Raw genomic sequence first — 15,597 nt, 5'->3', positions numbered from 1 at the left:
TTAACCTGTTTAACTGTGTATTAACGCTTACAAAAACCAAATAAACTATTACAATCAAGATCAATGGGCTTAAGGATCAGTCGAAGGCGTAGTATTGGATGCGACCCGACGACCAGGCGATCGTCAGCACGGAGCGATCGTTATCTTTGTAGAGTGACTGGAAGCAAATGAAGCTCGGATGCTCCGCAGCCGTCTCGCCACTCAGATAGTAAGCCGCAGAGATCTGCAGATCATACTTTTGAATAAAGGTGCGGAAGACAGCGATGCAGTTGGTCGACTTGAATGTCACAACCAAGTAGTTGCCATGCGGATCCCATGCAAGCTGCTGGGCAGGACCACCGATCAGCGTGCGATTCGCATCAATGCTGCAAGCATTCAGATCGGCTATGGGCAGGATTTCCTTCTCATCCGCCGAAGCTGCAAACGGGAACAAAAACGTAATACGTAACAAAATCAACTAGTAAATTGGTGTCAGTTTTTGTTTGTAGTCAGCATTATACAGGCGGTCTGAAAGCTGCAACAGCCGCCAACCTGTTCCTGACTGCTTTGATCTGGGGCAGCCTCACATCGCACCCTTGTATCTGACCACCACTTCAGTTCAGACACTGGGAGCAGACTGCCCCGAGCTCGTGCATAAATCTCTGATACTTACAGGATAATAGACTCTGCTGCACGAACTGCAGCCGGTAGAGGATCGGTTCGGCACTGCTGACGAAGAGCAGGAAGCGACCGCAGGGCGACCAACAGGCTGTTTGTACATGGCCCCCGGGACCGCACACCCAACGATCGGTGGTCCACTGTTGGTGGCAGTTCCACACGCGGAACACTCGATCCACGGTGGCTGCAAACAACCAGTCGTTATCCGGCGACCACTTGAGCAGCGAGCCCGGTGGTCCCAGTCGCTTGAGTGGCTGCATCCTTCCGTTGTCCGGCTGCCAGATAATGATTGAACGATCTCCAATGGAGGCGGTGGCCAACTGGGTGCCATCCTTGTTCCACTGCAGCGAGGTTATTGGCAGATTATTGGGACTAAAACGGTAAAGATGTTAGGTATTTATCAACTATAAACTCTCTATACTGACTGTTTAAAAATCTTGATGGGTGCATTTGTGCGTCCCAAGTGCAAAGTGTTGTCCACTTCCCAGAAACAAAGACCCTGCCGACAACCTATCACGATCTCGGCAGCGCAGAGTGGACGCCATGCCATGCAGGTGATCTGCGTTTGGGAAGGACTCTAAAATAAAAGTAAGTCCTAAATTAGCTCACACTGTGATTCAGTTATTTCTATCATAAGCCTATCCACCTTTAAAACAGTAGCAGTGGCCGCGCTGGAACTCTTTGTGTAGATGCGCACCACATCGTCTACACCGGCAACGGCTAAGCTAAAGAAGTGCCGATTCCAGGCAAGGTAGCGCACATCGCTGTTGAGCCAATCCCTGAAAGAATGGGATAGAAATGTTAAGCTATTAATTGATTAACTGGCTGTGCACCACCCACCTGGTCTCCACGAACTGTGCAATCCGCTCTGCACAGAGCTGTTGCGTGTGCGGAAGAATCCTCAGTCTCAATCCGGTGGCCAGGCCCAGAACTCGTGCAATCAGGTCACCCGCCTGGGCGATCAGCGGCGCCTGCTCCCGGCTCTTAGGGCTGCGTGCCTCCTCCAGTGACTCCCAGAAGCCGCCATCAAAGAAGGTGCGAGTTATCCGCTTTAGGACACCCTCATTTACGGACACGAAGCTCTGGCCGCCGTAGAATCTCTGACCAGCCGGATTGGTCAAAAGTTCGCTGTTCAGGTTTATCTGCGGATAGCGTTCCAGCTCCGGGATGTGATTGTGCCGCAGCGCCAGATCCGGCAGCGTTGAGAACGGCGGACACTGTTTCAGGTTGCTCAGGGCCGCCATAATCACGGACTATTCACATTCAATTCAGTTCGATGGAGAAAAAAATGCTAACAAACTACAACGAAAAAACCGCGCGGTGATTAGAGGTGAGAGAAAGCCGATAATATCAGTGATGAATCGGTGCTTCTTTTGGCTATCGATGTCGTATTTTACGCCAAGATTAACAAACAAAACTCAGAAAATGGTGAATTGTAGATAAATTATCAAATTATTACACTGGATTATCCATAAAGAATTATTAATGAATACCTAAAATTTGTATTTTCATACATCGTTTAAAATCTACAAGGTAGTATTATTATTAATTGCTTTTTATTATTAGACCTCCACCTATCGATGGCCGGCAATACATTCGTAGTAGACTATCGATATTCTCGTTATACCATCTACGTCAGATTGTCCACTTCGTCCGAGGCAATTGTAAAAAACCAAAAAACAAAAAAAACTAGCCTGTAACTTAATTCTCGGACTTGGAGTTGGACTTGAACTTTCGGTGAGATTTGTGCAAGATGACGGACAAGCGCAAATACAAGAAAACCGTAAGTTTCACCCACTGCACGACTATGATGTGTTTAATGCCAATCGTGTCAACAGAAAGAGGAAATCAGGCGGGAGATCGCACGGGAGTTTGACCTGCCGGAGCGCAAGTCCAAGATAGCCACCATACTGAAGCAGGAAGATCAGGCGTACTGCATATGCCGCTCCTCCGACTGCTCCAGGTTCATGATGTAAGTTGTCTGGCCCTCCAGAGTGAGTCTTTCGCATGGAGATCCCGCCCAACCACTTGTCCACTTTCGCTTTCCAGAGGCTGCGATGGCTGCGAGGAGTGGTACCACGGCGACTGCATAGGGATCACCGAGAAGGAGGCTAAGCACATCAAACAGTACTACTGCCGTCGCTGCAAGAAGGAGAATCCCGAGCTACAGACCATATTCCGTTTGGTAGCCACCGAACGAGCAGCCGCATCGAACGCCGCCTCTACAAGTCTCAATGCCCTGGGTTTGGGTCCAGCAGGTGCTGCACCTGCTGCTGCACCGTTGGCGCCCGCAACAACCAGCCAGCAGGCACCGCCGACCACAGCGGCAATGAAGCGCAAAAATAGCAGCGCCCGAGAGCCAAAGATGGGCAAACGATGTGGTACCTGCGAGGGATGCCGGCGTCCCAATTGCAATCAGTGCGACGCGTGCCGCGTTCGCGTGGGCCACAAACCGCGCTGCATATTCCGCACCTGCGTCGTACAGGCGGCAACGGCCCTAAAGGAAACGCAGCCGACTCAAGCGGGTCCAGCTAAGAAGCGAGAAAAGGCAGCGCCCAAGGATCGCAATGTCCAGGTGGGCATCCGGGCGGCCAGTCCGGAGGAGATCATCAATCCGGAATTGGAGGGCTTGCGCCAGTGTCACGGTCCCAATTGCTGCTGCCAGGCGAGGCCGCAGAGCAAGTACTGCAGTGATAAGTGTGGCTTCAATCTGGCCACCAACCGCATCTTCCAGGTTAGCACCATTTTCTGGCCAGACTGTAAGCTCGAATTCAACACCAAAATCCTTTACACTCTCAGGTTCTGCCACAAAGACTGCAAGAGTGGAACCTTACGCCCAGCCGCGCCGCCGAGGAAACACACAAGCATCTTGATAGCATTCGCCAGATGCAGTCCCTAGTGCGATTTGCACTCGCCGAGCTGGAAAAGCGCGCCGAAGAGCTCAACATGGTGGTGGAGCGAGCCAAACGTAGCTCCATCGACACAATGGGGTCACAAGACACCGCCGACATGGAGGACGAACAGAGCATGTACTGCATCACCTGTGGCCACGAGATTCACTCGCGCACGGCCATCAAACACATGGAGAAGTGCTTCAACAAATACGAGTCGCAGGCCAGCTTCGGGAGTATATTCCAAACACGAATGGAAGGCAACAATATGTTTTGTGATTTCTATAATCCAGCAAGTAAGACTTACTGTAAAAGATTAAGGGTATTGTGTCCGGAGCATAGCAAGGATCCAAAGGTGAACGACACGGATGTGTGCGGCTCACCCTTGGTGAGCAACGTCTTCAATCCCACGGGCGAGTTTTGTCGTGCGCCAAAGAAGAATTGCTTTAAGCACTACGCCTGGGAGAAGATCCGGCGAGCGGAGATCGATCTCGAGCGTGTGCGTCAATGGCTCAAGATGGACGACCTGATGGAGCAGGAGCGCATGATGCGACAACAGCTCACCTCGCGAGCGAACCTGCTCGGCCTGATGCTGCACTCTACCTACAACCACGAGGTGATGGACGAGCTGGTGCGCAAACAGCAGGAGCATCTGGCGGAGTTCGAGAAGCAGAAGCGACGTCAGGCCCACCAGCAACAGATGCAGGCACAGCAGAAACAGTATCAGGAGAAGCAAAAGCTAATGCTGCAGCAACAGCAGCAGCAACAGCAGCAGCAACAACAGCAGCTGCAGCAGCAGCAACAACAGCAGCTACAGCAGCAGCAACAACAGCAGCTGCAGCAGCAGCAACAACAGCAGCTGCAGCAGCAACAACTGCAGCAGCAACTGCAACAACAGCAGCTGCAACTGCAACAGCAGCTGCAACTGCAACAGCAGCTGCAACTGCAACAGCAGCAGCAGCAACAACAGCAGGTGCAATTTATCAAATTGCCACAGAAAACTCAAATTATATACATGCACCGAAAGCCATAGATTCGTAGTCCCCTTATCATATGAGAACTACCAATAAACTGACATGCAAGAAATATTTTTGTACGACAACCCACCAATCTTTTGACATACCCCCGCCGCAATGTTTCTAGTGTCGCGTTCCTCCGGGCAACCGCATAACACACTCCGCCGGCTGTCGAGTTCCCGGCTAGAAGGAGGTTGCTAAGCGCCGGGATCGGGGGTACGCCCATGTTTGTTATTGAAAACTAAGCATCAAATATGCATTTATTGATAGCAACCTGCCCGTAAAAGAAATGCTACATTGGGCCAGTTCACCCATCGATATCATTCACATAGACTTCTTCAGTATAACCTTTAATATTAATATCCATGGTTTCTATATACGATTTGTTTTCTGTTGAGTGCTAGCATGTACGAGTATTTAGCAGTAAACAAGATATGTAATTAGATTAATACATTTGCTTAGGTGCTTTGCATAATTGTAGGCTTGTTTGAGATATATAATATATAGATATAGATAGGTATACATAGATATAGTACGATATTATTAGTAAACTAAAAAAGTCATGGCTCTTCTACAATAGAAGACAACTAGAAGATTGCGAAACGAGTTTTATATTTTTATAAAACATTGAATTTGAATAAACTCTTCTATCTTGTTACCTTACTGTATGCCCAACATATTTCCAAGATCATATAGGAATAGACCACCGAATCGAACTGTTAATATCCGAAACAGTGGTTCCGGATAAATGATATGCACGGGTCCACCGCAGGACTTTTCTGAAGAGCGGGGGGCAACCATTGGAAACGGCAGGACTTTGAAAACGATGGAAACTATGAAGTAGAGTGGGAATACGGGAAGCAAGACACCAAAGGGATGTAGGGACACCCGGACACAAGTGCAGTCGAAATTTCAAGCGAGTCCCAACGAATCAACCATTCCGTGCAATCAAGTAGTCGTGGCGATTTGTGACTGCCGCCCCAGACGAACTGTCGATGATGCCAGTTGTAGTCCGGAACTTTTCTACATCATACACGACCTTCTGATTCCAAACCAGGAGCACACACTCTTTTTTTTTCTATTCGATTCCGAAACTTTTATTTTGTAAAATCATAACGGAAGCGCGAGCGCCGGAGTGCCGATAGATACCAGGATACCAACAGCCATATGGACTCGTCCTCCTCCGATCCGCATCTACGTTGATCAAAAAAAGGCTTATATATATAGTATACATATATATATGCTTTTAATTCCATTTTCAAAAAGTGCAAATTGAAACGCGCGTGGTCTGCGAGTGAAACATACAAATTGTCGAGTCGCGGGCGCTGATCCTTAACTAAATCGGCAGGATTCCACTATTGCCGAAATAGCCAACAAAATTCAAGGACTACTTAATAAGGTAGCAGTGGGAAGCCCCAAAAGGACGAAGTAGAATAGACATTGCGTTCGGTGGAGCCCAACATCAGAACGGGATCAAATAGATTTATTTTACGTGTTTTGTTTCGTGTTCAAGGTCCTGAACTGCTTATCGGGGAATTTCGGGGACAGCTCACCGCATTGACTACAGGTTGGTGCATCCAAACGATATACCTATATATATATTTATATATATATAATTAATATGAAACATCCTACAGTTCCGATTGCATCTTGTGATTCACGTTGCGTTTGTTACTACATAGTGTTTTTTTTTTATAATTTGTATTGTGCAAATTGCCAGTTTACTTTCAAGAACCATACACAAGCCCCATCCGTCAAGTTGCCGTGCCACTTCGCCTCCTAGTTAGCCACCGTTCTACATATCCTGCGAATCCTGCCTCCTTTTACGGGTAAGTGACGTGCTCCACTTCAAAACTTTTGTGCCAAATTCAATCGCTCCGATTTGGCTGTTGTTTTCGTTCTACACTGGCAGCCAGAAAGTAGATCTACTATAATAATATTTTACTTTATACATTTTTTTTGGAAACTGTATTGTGTTCTCTATGTGATTTAAAATATGCATTTCAGTTATATTCGGTTGCGCCTGCGCACACTTACGCGACATTTGAGTTCGAGAGGTTGCATTTCAAGCGAAGTCCGTTGCCTACTTTCCAGCGTGAAACTGGAATTCCATGGAATGATGGCTACCATTCAAAACGGGATTTTTGCGAATTTCGAATTCGAACTCGATTTTTGTTGAACTGTGCTGGCCTTTGCCATATGAGTGTACTTGTGCCTATTTATTTGTTAAACAAATTCATTTGCCATGCTTTGTTGGTGAATTTCGTTCAGACGGATTGCATGCCACGTATTTCCATTTGATTGTTTTGCGGCGTTTCTTGCAGCAACAATAATAAAAGCAACAATAACTGAAGTAGGCGCAGTAACCGTAATACAGTAGACACTCCTAAGAGTAAATGTTCGAGAAGCTTGTGTGTACAACTTTGTTTAATAATACTAACTATTGGAACATACTCTTTTATTATTGTTCAAATGATCTATGCCTATTTAAGAGATAGGAAGTATATACCTCTAGTAACCGATCTCAGAATAACCCTCTTAAATCGTGTTCAAAATGAGAGTGGATGTTGCGAAGGGCTTTAACCCTGGTTCAGCCTCGTTGTCGGCAGCGAGTGCGCACTGTGCACGTTGCCCTGGGCACTTGAGGGTCCACTGTAGGCTTTGCCAGGCCATCAAATTGGGGCTCTCGTTTTCGCTTTCGCCTTCTCCCCGATCGATCTAACAATAATTCGGTTTCAATCAGGTCCGCCTCGCGATTTATTTATTCGTTTGCTATTTTTCCCCGCTTTTATTTGTGCTCCCGTTATGGCCGTTGTTCCGTTTCCGGTGCATTTGCATGCAGAGAGAGAAAAAGCGGAGATCCTTTCTCACAATGATCGAAAAATCGTTTTGCATACGAGCTGTAATGAGAATGAGCTGTAATGAGAATGTAATTTAGATGTTTCAATTATATGTTCAAATAGTAATTCACCAACACTTTGTGAATTCAACTCATTTATTTTATTTGAACAACCATTTCGATCTTATTTGTATAGTAATCTTTCACTGTGGACATTTGCATTGCTTTTGTTGGCGTTTAATTTTATTTTACATACTTGATGCCGTTTGCATATGGGAGCGAGCACGCGAGGACGAGGGCCCCAGATGCTCCAGTTGGAGCCGCAAAACCACTCGGGCGCCACTGCCACTGCCACATCCGCGCGCAACAGCAACAGCAACAGTGCCACAGTGAATCCCAGCTAACTGATAACTTTCGCACACCCTCTCATCCGTCCACAGTGAAGCAGTCAAGTGGTGCTGGAGCTCTGGAGGAGCTCTGGAGCTGTCACTTCGAGAAGCTGTTGAATCTAGAGTCGCAACCAGCCAGCTGGAAATCCACTGCGATCACATCACAGCTCATCGGCACCTGGAAGCTGGCGGAGAAGTCCCAGCATCCTAATTAGCAGGACAGGGATAAGCAGAGGGCCCAGGAGGAGGAGCAGGCTATGTCCAAACCAAATAATGTTCCCGCTCACGAGCGACGCATCCATGAGCTGGATCAAACTGTGGAACGCATCTTCGATGTGCGAAAGGTAAGTGAAATCATAAAAGTGCCCATCTAGTTTCCGGCATAATCGTATTTCCGAGGTATCCTTGGTCGAGACGATACATAGCTTGTTCGTCCCTTTCAGCGCTTGGGTAAGGGTGCCTATGGCATCGTTTGGAAGGCCATTGATAGGCGACAGAAGAGCACGGTGGCCCTGAAGAAGATCTTCGATGCCTTCCGCGATGACACCGATGCCCAGCGCACCTACCGTGAGGTGATATTCCTGCGCGCCTTTCGCCACCATCCCAACATCATACGACTGGTGGACGTCTTCAAGTAGGTTCCCTGAATATGGCATTCTGTAGTATTCTATAGTTTTCTATGCGTGTTCTCCAGGGCCGCCAACAATTTGGATTTTTATTTGGTGTTTGAGTTCATGGAAAGCGATCTGCACAACGTGATTAAGAAGGGCGATGTCCTCAAGGACATTCACAAGCGATTCGTCATGTACCAGCTGATCAATGCCATCAAGTACATGCACTCGGGCAACGTCATCCACAGGGACCTGAAGCCCAGCAACATCCTGATCGATAGCAAGTGCCGGTAATATCAGAATCATCAGTAATTGTTCCATTTTTCTATCGCTCTATATTGCCCATTTCCAGGCTCAAAGTGGCCGACTTCGGCCTGGCTCGTACCCTCTCCTCGAAACGCAAGGCCGACTTCGATGAATTGGATCAGGATGGCATGTTGACGGATTACGTAGCCACACGGTGGTATCGCGCCCCCGAAATCCTGGTGGCCAGTCGCAGGTGGGTACCTTGCTTAGCTCAGAGGAAAGCTGCTGACTACTTAAGTCGTTTTGGTCGTTTTGGTTCGCCAGCTATACCAAGGGCATCGATATGTGGGGCCTGGGCTGCATTCTGGGCGAGATGATCAGGCAGAAGCCACTATTCCAAGGCACGAGCACTGTCAATCAGGTAGCAGTGTACCTATACCTCTTTAAAAGTTCTGTGTAAGTATATATTTGTGTGTTTATAGATTGAGAAAATAGTGACTGCCTTGCCGGATGTGACACAGCTGGACATCGATTCGATTGGAGCCAGCTTCGGCACCGTCCTGCTGGGCAAGAAGATCCATCGCGACCGCCGCCATTCGCTGGACGAGATGATGCGGAACTGCTGCGACGATGCCATTTCGCTGGTGAAGTCCCTGCTGGTGCTGAATCCGCATCTCCGGCTGACCGCCAAGGCGGCCATTCAGCATCCGTATGTGAGTCGCTTCCGGACCGCGTCGGCAGACATGGAGCTCCGGGTGGACATCCAGCCGCCGCTGAGGGACGATGTACGCTACGGTGTGGACCAGTACCGCAACAATCTGTACGACATGATAGGTCGGGAGTCGAGGGGCAGTGCCCGCACGGCCAGCAATGCCACGCCATCCACGCCGTCCAATCGGGACGAATCGGCGAAAACCGTGCGAGTCACGACCCGAGCCAGGTGAGTTGCTCATGGGGGGATCGGGGGATCTCGGGGGATTTGTTTTGGGGAAGCGGATGTGGGCTGGGCTAGTCGCTTGTTGGGAGGGAGGGCTAGTGGAGGAGCTTCTCTAGCTGCTCGTCCCCTCTTTCAGATTGCGTCGCCCCTAGCAAAGGCGTGCCACCTCCACGGTCACCAGCACATCCAATCTGCGACAGCTGGACACATCCAAGGAGCGGGAGGACTCCGTGGAGTCCAGCACAGTGCAGCGCCCACTGAAGGAGCGACTGCATCGTTCCAGGCAGCGAAAGGCACACCCCATGCGCCTCAATCAGGGCCAAAGCCAATAGAATTCCAAGCTGAATGGCTATCGTCCTCTATAAACTCCCTAAGTCCCAGGATCTCTTGGTTTATCGAACTAAAGGTGATCCGTATTTATATGTACAGTATTCACCATTTCTAACCACCAATTTCATTCTACTACAATAGTTTAAATTGTAAGCACAATAGATTAGCGATAAATATGTCCTAAGACACATAATATTATTGTTATTAGGCTAACAACATATTCCTATCTGCGTGGTATGTGGATGTGAATATTTATTAATTTAAATGTGTCATTAGTGAATTGTAATATGACTCCCTAATGGACTTCTTATGCCGCGGTTCTGAAACTAACAATTTAATTCCGTAAGAGCAACCCCAATGAACCCAGCCCAACCGTACCCATTATGTGATAAACATTCCTGCCTGGCGAATCACCAGTGTCCAACTCATCCAAATCCCTCCCCCAGGACAATTAGTGCCAACCAATCGACCGCAAGCCCGGCGGAGAGGAGGAAGGAGCCGTATTCCTGCGAGCTGAACCAGATGCGCAGGAAAATTAAGCTGGTGGTCTCCGCACCCAAGACGAAGGCAAAGGAGGCCAACCGCACGGAGACCGCTGCTCCACAAGCCTCCCTTGCTCCTGCCCCCGCGGCTGCTCCTGCTGCTGCTTCAGCTGCTCCCCCTACACAGGGAAAAACTGGTGAAAAAACTGTGCACAAATGCCGACACAACCAAGTGCAGATCCAACGGGAATTGGCTGCCGTGGCGGCCGTTGCAACTGTGCCTCGGCGCAAGAAAAGCACCTGGCAATCGCAGGCCCAGGCGCAAGAGAAGTTCCACGCCGAAGCGAAGGCCCAGGTTCAGGCTCTGCTCCAGACCCAGAAGATCAACATCTATGACTCCCCCCCGGGATTGCGCCAAGAATCCTATAGCCAGGCGGAAGCTACAGTGCCCCCTCGAAGGAGTCGCAGATTATGGCAAGAGAAGAAACCCAAAGAGAAATCCAACAAAGTTGAAGTCACCAAGCCCACCGTTTTGACATACCGCAGAAGGGAGATGTATTCCACAGTCGAGGAGAAGATGCAGCGCCGGCAGCTGGAGATACAGCAGAAGAAGGAGGAGGAAAAGGCGCACCGGCAGAAGATGAAACAGGAGCACGAGCTGAGGGAGAAGCAGCGCAGGCGGATGACCGAGAACTATCGGCTTATGGAGGCGGAGCGCGATCAGTTGGAGGAGATGGCCAAGCAGGAGGCGCAGGCCAAGGCGTACAAGGAGATAGCACGGAAGGTGTGGAAGCTCACTGCGAGGAAGGAGGATGACACGTTGCCCAAGGATCAGCAGGATGATTCGATCATCTTTACCACAGGTGTTAGCAAATGCTATCGCGATCGGATCAGACATCTGGAGCAAGAGATGGAGAAGTGCAAGGAGCAGTTGCTGGATTTTGTCGAGGAGCATCGCGATCTGCTTAACTATGGAACATTGCGATACCACTTGGAAAAGCTGACGCCCCTAAAGAGGGAGGATGAGGAGGAGGATGGGGACAACGGTAGACCTCTGCCGGAGGGCAGTGGTGATCCCGGCACCCAAAGATACGAGATCTTCCGCCAGGAGCAAGAGAAGGAGCGACAGCGCCAGGTGCAGGAGTTCTTGGCCCGCGACGAGACCAATGAGTACGATAATCTCGATCTGGACAACGCCTACCGAGCCAAGTACTATCAACTCTTTAGGGAAATAAGGGGTGGATCCTCCTCGCCGGACAGTGGAAGACGCGACTCCGGATCGGAGCAGTCCCCGGAGCGCGACTACACGCGCGACTATGCCAAATACTTTCCCAATTACTCTGACCTGGACGAGGATTGGAAAGAACCGGAGCATCTGTTGCAGTCCCGGCGTCAGCAGAAACGCACAGAGAAGTCGCGCCGGATGAAGAAGCGCCTGGAGGAGCAACATCAAGACCGGGAACGCCTGCTGGCCCATCAGAAGGCCTGCCAGAAGCAGCACGAAGAATTGGGACTCCACCACAAGGTGCACCGCCACCATCACCAGCACCAGCACCACGCGGCCAGCGGACCTCGCTATGATCCCATGCATCTCAGGGAAAACGACATTCAGGAGGCGTACTTCTCCACGGATCTCAACTGACATGTCCTTTAATATTTGTCCCAGTCTTGACGCAATATATACTTTGAAACGCGAATTAGCCAATCTTTGGAAAAAGTGGAGTGGGGTGGATTCTTTTGCTATCTATCTTGTATTTAAACGATTATTGGGATTAAAGACGGATTTTGCTGTTGTATAGATCCATACTTGTGTGCCAGATTGCCTTCAGGTCGAGCCATATCACTCTGATTCAATATTATAAAGAAATATCACCTCACCTGTCAAAGCCAAGAGCATTGTGGATAAGGAAATAGTTGGTTTCATTGGTTTAGCAAGACCTTGATTGATTTATTGTTAAGCTTAGGATAGACGCACATTAAGACTCGCACACACATCAACGACACAAAATATTACTATGTTTTGATGTATATAAGTAGATCTTCTATCGCTTTAGCAAATTGAACACAATAAAGCTCTATATAGGATTTCCTGTATATAGATCAAAGACACGTAACTTTTCGAAAGTTTTGGAATTATTCCTTTACCCTATAATGCGGAATTTACAACACAGATTAGACATGGACATGAACAATGTGAGGATGGGTGGGAGCCAAGCCGAAATCCATCTGCTCCTCACTGGCGTCTGTCATAGATAGACTTTGTAGTTCGTTTAGTTCGATTCTAGAGCTATAGTTAGCGTTACATACATGCCACATTTGCAATAGAAAACTCTGAGAATCTGAATACGAGCTTTCCTTTGGATTCATTCCTAGATCCTAAGTGTATAATTGGAACTTTATAAATACATGCACTTAATTTTACAATGATTAGTCAAGTTGTCCTATCGTATGAGTGTGTATATAAAAGAATTCAGTTTTGGTTTCCGTTCGTTTGTGTTTATCTGCTCCCCACTTCCAGAAATTGGAAGACCCCAACGATTGTTTTGCATTTAGTTATGTGTTCATGTACGTTCGGTACGTTATGGGATGCTATGGTATCAACTCCAAAATTCCGAGCGATTCGCGGGACAACTAAATAACAAGAAAGTGCATAATAACTAAATAAGTACAACGTCCTACTCATATTGACAAAGATCTATAAAAGTTAGCAGATAGAACTATTCTACGAATTGAAACTAATTGGATCGATTATAATTATTTTAGCTAATACTAAAAATAATGGTTATGCTACAGCATTTAGACAAAAGCCGATTATTGAAATCAAAGCCAGATTGGATCATTTTTGGTTAACAAGTTGTAGGATATAATGAGATGTTCTTGAATAAGTGTTATAAAATATATAAATTATGTAAAAAAAACAATCCCAAGCCAATCTGCTTTTTGAACACATTCGAAGCTACATTCGACTGTAAACTTATGGAATAAATGCAGAGTTTAGGGTGATTATTTGGTAGCTATTTGGAAGTTGTGCCATAGCAGATCCCGCAATACATTTCTGGCTTAGGTTTTCCGCTTTTGGTCGAGCTGCTGCTGCGGCAGCTCCTCCTGCAGCTGGAGGATGTGTTCCAGGGGTTGCGGCCGCCCGTCCTTGTCAATCATCGCCGGCTTCACGATCCCGCCCTGACGCAGCTGCTCAATGAGATTGACCAGCTGCATGGCCTCGTATTCCTTCTGCTCCTCGCTTATGTCGTCCAGATGCGACTTACTGCGCGGCTCCACGCATCCGAGAACTGGATTAATGCCCTGCTGCTGCTGCTTATACTCCTCGGTGTCGCTGTCCTCGCTGTCGGAGGAGTAATCGGTGCCCTCCACTCGCCGGCAGTCCAGTATGCCCCGCTTGGCAAAGAGCCCGGCTGCGTTGCCATAGCCCGTATATTTGATCATCCTGCCGACATTTTCTTTGCACAGTACGAACAGCAGGTCGGCGGACAGATCGCGCAGGATCATTGCGGGCAGTGTAAGGAACCGGCACAGATGATTGCGCAGCTCCTGACCAACCTCCGGTCGTTGGCTAACGTCCCGGAGCGGCGGCAGAATTTCCTGGCGCAGATAGTGACGCATCACCCGATCGCTGCGGGCACATTTCACCAACACAGTCAGCACTGGGGAAAGCAACTCATGCGAGCTGGCCTCGGCCTCCTGCTGGGCCAGAGATTGACGTAGGTAGCGGAGAAGCACGTCCAGACTGCGGACATTACGCTTTTCGAAGCACTGGGAGCAGCACTCACGGGGTTTGGCTCTGGCACCCGCTTCTGTATCTTTTTCCTTCTCGTTGTCCTGCTCCTTTTCCTTGTGCGACTCCAACTCGGCATTGGAGCAGCGCAGGGTGAGTTCGGTTAGGCAGCTGCCAGAGATGTTGGTCAGCAGATTGATGGCATGTGTGACAACGGCGCGATCCTTGTCGGTGGCCAAGTCGCCGAATCGCAGTAGCAGCTCCCTCAGTACACCCGTCAAATGCAAGCTCTGGATCTCGTACTCGTTGGGGCTCTTGTCCGGAGCACTGGTCACGTTGAACATCACCTTGAGCAGCTCGCAGATGATGTTCAGCTGCTCCTCGCCAACGGACTCTTCGCCCAGCTTGTCGTCCAGCCACTTGGTCATGTAGGTGAGGCCATTCAGATCGATTTGTAGGCGAGATCGGGCCGCCGGCTCCAAGGCAGTGAGCAGAAAGAGGAGCTTCATGTCGTAATACTCCAACGCACAGGGATGTCGCATCGAGGACGCCACCCTCTTGAGAATCGCGTCCAGGCAGTGTTGTCGCAGGCACTGGCGCCTGCAATCGGAGCTCTGGTACACCAGGTTGCACAGGCACTTGAGTGCCTCGGCAATTACCTCCGATTGGGCCTGGCTGGGCTCCAGCTGGGGCTCCTCGCGTTCCTGCTGCTTGAGCTCGTCCGGCGTGGCTGGCAGCTTCAGGGAGCTGGCCTCAATTCTGGCCAGCTTCAGCAGGGTGTTCACCTCCTGTTCGATGTAGTTCGTCTGCAGGCTGAATTCGTCACGCGTTAGAATCCTCACCGTGTTCAGGCACTGCGTATGCAGATGACTAAGACGCTGGTCGTCTAATATGCCGAAGATGGCCAGCCAGAGTTCGTGCCACAGGTTGTCCGTGCGGAAGCTGTCGAAGACCAGCAGATCCGCATTCTACGGCGGAAAGGAGGGGCTAAAATCTGGCCGAATCTTCGGGAGAAACCCCAGGCAGTGCTCACCTTCGTGTTGAATTCGTCCAGGATGGCGGGAATGTGGTCCGCCTCCTTGGCCTCCAGTCGTTTCAGGTGCTCCGCTTCCATGTCGCCAACGGTGGCCGTTCAAAGCTGTCGCTGAGTTCGCTTTTTAGGTCGTTTAAGTTAATTTAATTAATTTTTATAATTTCCGCCAGTGTGACCGCGCCTTGGCCGTTGAAACATACCACGCGGCGTTGCCAGAAATCTCAACCATCGAAGCCAACTATCGGTACGCCCCTATTTCAATATGCTTTAAAAAAAAACATTCATTCCAATAAGAAAGGAATCCGTTAGATTATTAAAATATATTATTTTAAATTTTTCAAATGTAAGCAAGATAGAAAAAACTTACCCACTTTAAAGAACGTCCTCCGATGAACCGGCAAATCGTATTATTTTATATGTTCGATTTTTTAAA

At 48.9% G+C, this 15,597-nt stretch overlaps 5 protein-coding genes across 5 annotated transcripts; 3 read left to right on the top strand and 2 right to left on the bottom strand.

The window, feature by feature from the left end:
- On the bottom strand, window positions 1-2,026 carry LOC6549813 (aladin). Its single transcript, XM_001977300.3, has 5 exons — window positions 1,498-2,026; window positions 1,304-1,436; window positions 1,083-1,234; window positions 653-1,029; window positions 1-417 (listed from the first exon to the last, which is right to left on the bottom strand). Exons 1-5 carry the CDS (start codon window positions 1,899-1,901, stop codon window positions 77-79), a joined length of 1,407 nt encoding a protein of 468 aa, XP_001977336.1. The 5' UTR covers window positions 1,902-2,026; the 3' UTR covers window positions 1-76.
- An 11-nt stretch (window positions 2,027-2,037) lies between these two features.
- Window positions 2,038-5,078, top strand: LOC6549814 (CXXC-type zinc finger protein 1). The gene is made up of 5 exons (XM_001977301.3): window positions 2,038-2,085; window positions 2,224-2,440; window positions 2,496-2,629; window positions 2,707-3,391; window positions 3,457-5,078. The coding sequence occupies exons 2-5, from the start codon at window positions 2,411-2,413 to the stop codon at window positions 4,579-4,581; spliced, it is 1,974 nt and encodes a 657-aa protein (XP_001977337.2). The 5' UTR covers window positions 2,038-2,085; window positions 2,224-2,410; the 3' UTR covers window positions 4,582-5,078.
- Window positions 5,079-5,424: 346 nt separating this feature from the next.
- Window positions 5,425-9,760, top strand: LOC6549815 (extracellular signal-regulated kinase 7). The gene is made up of 9 exons (XM_015155585.2): window positions 5,425-6,131; window positions 6,285-6,393; window positions 7,844-8,136; window positions 8,236-8,426; window positions 8,487-8,693; window positions 8,756-8,902; window positions 8,974-9,070; window positions 9,132-9,589; window positions 9,723-9,760. Exons 3-9 carry the CDS (start codon window positions 8,050-8,052, stop codon window positions 9,736-9,738), a joined length of 1,203 nt encoding a protein of 400 aa, XP_015011071.2. The 5' UTR covers window positions 5,425-6,131; window positions 6,285-6,393; window positions 7,844-8,049; the 3' UTR covers window positions 9,739-9,760.
- LOC113564585 (extracellular signal-regulated kinase 7-like) lies at window positions 9,737-12,095 on the top strand. The gene has a single exon (XM_026982688.1). It carries the CDS (start codon window positions 10,274-10,276, stop codon window positions 12,038-12,040), a length of 1,767 nt encoding a protein of 588 aa, XP_026838489.1. The 5' UTR covers window positions 9,737-10,273; the 3' UTR covers window positions 12,041-12,095.
- A 1,153-nt stretch (window positions 12,096-13,248) lies between these two features.
- Window positions 13,249-15,388, bottom strand: LOC6549816 (synembryn). Its single transcript, XM_001977303.3, has 2 exons — window positions 15,165-15,388; window positions 13,249-15,099 (listed from the first exon to the last, which is right to left on the bottom strand). The coding sequence occupies exons 1-2, from the start codon at window positions 15,243-15,245 to the stop codon at window positions 13,459-13,461; spliced, it is 1,722 nt and encodes a 573-aa protein (XP_001977339.1). The 5' UTR covers window positions 15,246-15,388; the 3' UTR covers window positions 13,249-13,458.
- Window positions 15,389-15,597: the final 209 nt, after the last annotated feature.

The sequence above is a fragment of the Drosophila erecta genome, unplaced genomic scaffold (assembly GCF_003286155.1).
Source record: "Drosophila erecta strain 14021-0224.00,06,07 unplaced genomic scaffold, DereRS2 tig00000152-arrow-arrow-pilon, whole genome shotgun sequence".
Lineage (NCBI taxonomy): Eukaryota > Metazoa > Arthropoda > Insecta > Diptera > Drosophilidae > Drosophila > Drosophila erecta.
This window is presented reverse-complemented; position numbering and strand designations above follow the sequence as displayed.

Coding starts and splice junctions, on each gene's coding strand:
- LOC113564585 (XM_026982688.1), top strand. CDS start 10,274: ATGAACCCAGCCCAACCGTACCCATTATGTGATAAACATTCCTGCCTG.
- LOC6549813 (XM_001977300.3), bottom strand. CDS start 1,901: ATGGCGGCCCTGAGCAACCTGAAACAGTGTCCGCCGTTCTCAACGCTG. Junction 1,235..1,303: donor CCACTGCTACTGTTTTAAAG/GTGGATAGGCTT, acceptor CTTTTATTTTAG/AGTCCTTCCCAAACGCAGAT. Junction 1,030..1,082: donor CCCATCAAGATTTTTAAACA/GTCAGTATAGAG, acceptor TTACCGTTTTAG/TCCCAATAATCTGCCAATAA.
- LOC6549815 (XM_015155585.2), top strand. CDS start 8,050: ATGTCCAAACCAAATAATGTTCCCGCTCACGAGCGACGCATCCATGAG. Junction 8,427..8,486: donor CGACTGGTGGACGTCTTCAA/GTAGGTTCCCTG, acceptor CGTGTTCTCCAG/GGCCGCCAACAATTTGGATT. Junction 9,071..9,131: donor GCACGAGCACTGTCAATCAG/GTAGCAGTGTAC, acceptor GTGTGTTTATAG/ATTGAGAAAATAGTGACTGC.
- LOC6549814 (XM_001977301.3), top strand. CDS start 2,411: ATGACGGACAAGCGCAAATACAAGAAAACC. Junction 2,441..2,495: donor AGCGCAAATACAAGAAAACC/GTAAGTTTCACC, acceptor TCGTGTCAACAG/AAAGAGGAAATCAGGCGGGA. Junction 3,392..3,456: donor CCACCAACCGCATCTTCCAG/GTTAGCACCATT, acceptor TTACACTCTCAG/GTTCTGCCACAAAGACTGCA.
- LOC6549816 (XM_001977303.3), bottom strand. CDS start 15,245: ATGGAAGCGGAGCACCTGAAACGACTGGAGGCCAAGGAGGCGGACCAC. Junction 15,100..15,164: donor TGGACGAATTCAACACGAAG/GTGAGCACTGCC, acceptor TTTCCGCCGTAG/AATGCGGATCTGCTGGTCTT.